Below are 4,243 nucleotides of genomic sequence, written 5' to 3'. Positions count from 1 at the left end.
TTTTCATAAACATTTACAGAGATTTTGGGTTTCCATTCATTCATTGTTGCACTATACAGAGACTTTGGATTTCCACTCATTCATTGTTGCACTTTTCCCCCTGCCCACCCCTCCCCCCAATTCACTTTTCTCTTTCAAAAAAGTAAAAGAAAAAATTCTTTCATTGTTATTCAATCCCTCCCACCAAGTCCACTCCACTATGCTACCTTTTTTCTGGACTCCTGTTGTAACAATAATATCGAATCATGTGTCCCTTTTAAACAGTTCTCTCCCTCATCTGTTTCAATGCAGTATACATTATATATCCCCTAGAAAGAGCTGGTTTCTCTTTAGCCCTCAGTTTCCTTACCCGTGAAACGGGGAGAGTTGTAGCAACCTCTAAGGTTGCTGCGTAGATGAGAAGAATTTTATTGCCTGTGAAACACAGGGTAGAGTGCTTAACTCTTAGACAAACCTCAGTTCCCTTCTTAACTAGAATTTTCTCGCTTTTGGCAGATAATGGAAGCAGGTGACCCTGGGTTAGCACTTTCAGATATACAAGGGGCTTTCTTTAAGGAAGTGTCTCTCTTTGATTTGTGGAGGGGGCCTGGTATCAACTTGACGGTCCTGAAGGAGAAGGAGCTTCGAAGGAGTCAGGTACGACTTTGATTCTCATGGACGCTCCTGTAATCCTGATGTCCTGTCTTCTTGGGGGAGTCCTATGGGTAGTGCAAGCCGTTAAGGTCCTTAGCTGCTGATAGAAAGATTGGCAGCCCAGGTTTAACCAGAAGTGACTTGAAAGCCCAAGGGATCAACTTGTGATGACTTGGTCTCTGGAATCCCTGGGGAGCAGTCTACTGTGTCACATATGGGGCATTGCTGCTGGTAGAAATCAACGAGTGAGATGATGATTAATCCTCAGGAGGGAAAGTATCAAGGGATGGAGTCGAGGCTTCCTAGAGGATGGTAATGAGGACTATGAGAGGGAAATATTGAAGACAGTCTTATCAAGAGGGAACATGTGAGCACAGATTTGATGGACAGGAAGGAGGGAGCCCTGAGGCTACCCAAGGATGTGTTCCATGCTGATGAAACAGGTAGAGGAAGTAGCAGAGGTGAGAAGGAATCTGGAGGCCTGAGGAAGAGTGAGGAGGCCCAGGACGTGGAATGAGGCGACAGGGGGAGAGAACCAGGTCATAAAGTGAGGTGGTACTGTTGTTGTGTATAGCTGAGTTGCAATCAACTCATACTTTACCCTCCACTGGATTTTCAGAGGTAGTAAAAAGCACAGGAGGAGATCGTCCATCTTTCTCCCTTAAAACTGCTAGTGGGTTTGAACCATGAGTCTTTGGGTCTAGAAATGCAACTCCTTACCACAAAGCCACCAGAGCTCCCTTAGGGCCTGGAGTGAGGTGAGATGAGAGGAGAATACTTGGAAGGGAAGCTGGAGGGCTTATGGAGATTTTATAACCTGGAAACTGAGGCAAAGGCTCTGAGTTCTGCTCTGTGCTCTCTAGGTGTGAGAAAGAACTACAGAGGATTTGAGGAAGAATGTTATACATTTTATATTCCAAAGGTTTGCACACTTTGGCTTCAAATTGAGGCAAACAAGGCGGGTAGACAATAGCCTAGTGGGGAGGCTGTTGCCTAACCCAGGTGAGAAATAGCAGTGATGTGGACAGAGTGGCGACCTCCAGACACATTTCCGCAGACATTTTTGGGAGGTCAAGTTAACGAAGTTTGCTGTCACACTGGCTATGAGGTGTGAAAGAGTGGCAGGAAGAATGCTAATCTTCTTACCTATTTCTGTGTAACAAATGAATTCCAAAATTAACATATTCAAAGAGCCACAACCGTTTACTTATTTTGTTTTCATGTGCTTTTCTTGCTCTAAATTCCATGAGGTTGGGTTAAGTTGGTGGCTAGGGCTAGAATCATCTAGAAGCTGGGTCTGATGTTTGGGCTGGCAAGACTCTAGAAATTGAGGGCACCTCTCCAGATAGCGCTTCTCTGACCTCGTGGAATGTCTTCCGGTGGACTGAACTTCTTACACGTGTGCTTCAAAGCTCTCAAGGTATGTGGTCCCCTTTGTGACTTAAACTTGAAATTCACTTCTGTTGCACCCTGTTCACTGGGGTGTTTCAAAGGCCTACCCAGGTTCAGAACACAGACCCCACCTCTTGAGTGGAGCAGTGTTTGGGTTCTAGAAGAGCCTGATGGGTAGGAACCATGATTGGTACCATTTTGGAAAATGTATGTTACCACACAAGATACTTTGGTCTCAGTGGCCAAGCTGATGGAGTTACCGTAGCTTGAGATGGAGAAGACCATGAACTTGACTGTGAGCCTGGGGAAATCCAAGAGGCCACTTGGAGAACGTTTAGAATTCACTTTTTCTCTAATTCTCTAGTCTAGATCGTTATGATGTTTAAGGACCTCTGCTGGCACATCGCAGATGCCTCAACCCAATGCCAGATCATAATTTATTCTGCTTGGGAATTAGGTTCAGAGCCTCAGAGTCTATAAAATAGACAGATATTGTACTTGATAGCATCTGCAAGTAGGTATTCTGTAAAATTACATTTCTTGAAACAAATGAGTCCCCTGGCTACGATGTATTGTTCTCCTAGACTGCTCATCTGGGAAGATGTGGGGCGAGCGCCTGCTGTGAGCTGGAGGCTGCTTTATTTATAGCCTCTCATCTTTCTCTTCTGCGCTTGCTTTCTGGGATGTCGTGTGTTCAGGAACTCATGGGTGGAGATGTAAATAGAGGCCCCAGAGAGTCTGCAGCCGGGCCAGCAGCTTCTTAAAGCACAAAAGCCTGACGCCTTTGCTCCTCTGCTGCCTTGTGGAGAGATGCTATGAGCACTGGGGCACTGGGATTAAACACACCATTTCAAATCCCAGCCCCCCACCGCTCAGCAAGTTTAAGCTCCTGGGGGAGTGACCAAGGTGTTTTGGTGATGTGGTGGTTAAACACTCAGCTGCAAACTGAAAGGTTGACAGTTTGAATCCACAGGAGAATAATGTGGCAGCCTGCCTCTGCCAAAATCTACAGCCTTGAAAACCTTGTAAGGCACACTGCCATCCTCTCTTAGAAAAGGCTCGCTGTGAGGTAGTTCTGGCAGTGTCGTTGGTGGGGACTTGCATTGTTAACCCAAAGATCATGTATCTCTAGGGGACCTCTGGTGGCCTAGTGGCAAGAAGCTGCACTGCAATCCAAACATCATGCATCTCTAGTGGTTCAAAATCATCTGCAGCTCTGAGGAAGAAAGATGGAAATCTCCTCCCTTGTGATTACAGCCTCAGGAACCCAATAGAGGGGCAGCTATGAGTTTGTCCTGACTTGCAGGCAGCGAGTGTGCGTGTGTGTGTGTGTGTGTGAGAGAGAGGGGGAGTCACGAAGGATCTGCTGATGGCGGCTTTGTTTTCTTGTGGTTTGTTGCAAATGACATGACCTGATAAGGTTCCATTTTTTCCATCTATAGACTTTCCCTTTCTCCCAGGACCGTGATGTTGGCCGCATGGCATGTACCCTGTCGGCCCTGGCATTTATTCTCTCCCCTTAGGCCTTGTTCCTGTATGATCTTCTTTCAAAGACCACGGGAAGCCCCGCGGAGCTCCTGAGGTAGGAGACTGTGACTGTCTGTCTGGGGACCAAAGAGGCCTTTAGAGCTTAATCCACAGAGGGGGAGCTGGGCAGTCACACCCGGATCCCGTGTCACATCAAGTCTGGCTTCTTTGGTCTCCCTCTTGCCTTTCTCTTCCCCACTTCTTCTCTGGGGGCTTTGCTTTGTTTCCTAGTGCAGGGCAGCTGGTCCAAGGTGTGACATGCTCCCACATTGAAGCCATGAGTGAGGAATCCTTCCTGTCCAGTTTCCAGTATTTTGAGAACAACCTTGCCCTCCTGTCACCATATCAGGTACTGTCCAGCATCTCCCTGCGTTTGTCTCTTCCCAGATTGCCAGCCTGGGTTGATCAGGACTGTCTGAGAACAACTGATGATTTGGGGTCAAATAGGATGATTTGGAGCCAAGTCTTCTCCAGTTTGTATTTTTCTTTTTTTAAAAAAGAACTAAATACCTATATGGATGAAAAGTTTCATCAGATAGATGACTCCCTGCTTGTACATCAACCTCACATACATTTTTACGGTGCTCTGTTTGGGGACAGAATGTTATTTCTTTTTTAAAAAATCATATTTTATTAAAAGGCACATTGCCATGGGAAAGTCTGCTGTTAGGGACCTCTCCAAAGTACTGAA

At 46.3% G+C, this 4,243-nt stretch overlaps 1 protein-coding gene across 1 annotated transcript in view; it reads left to right on the top strand.

The window, feature by feature from the left end:
* Positions 1–4,243, top strand: part of OTOA (otoancorin) — a 97,143-nt gene that overhangs the window by 34,193 nt on the left and 58,707 nt on the right. Inside the window, exons 14-16 of the mRNA XM_006892693.1 lie at positions 496–636; positions 3,549–3,607; positions 3,784–3,901. Of these exons, the coding sequence (XP_006892755.1) occupies positions 496–636; positions 3,549–3,607; positions 3,784–3,901 (318 nt within the window). The remainder of the gene's footprint in view (positions 1–495; positions 637–3,548; positions 3,608–3,783; positions 3,902–4,243) is intronic.

Source organism: Elephantulus edwardii, unplaced genomic scaffold, assembly GCF_000299155.1.
Source record: "Elephantulus edwardii isolate Elephantulus edwardi_28Jun2011 unplaced genomic scaffold, EleEdw1.0 scaffold00117, whole genome shotgun sequence".
Taxonomy (NCBI): domain Eukaryota; kingdom Metazoa; phylum Chordata; class Mammalia; order Macroscelidea; family Macroscelididae; genus Elephantulus; species Elephantulus edwardii.
Note: the sequence above shows the minus strand (reverse complement) of the source record. Positions and strands in the feature narration are given on the sequence as shown.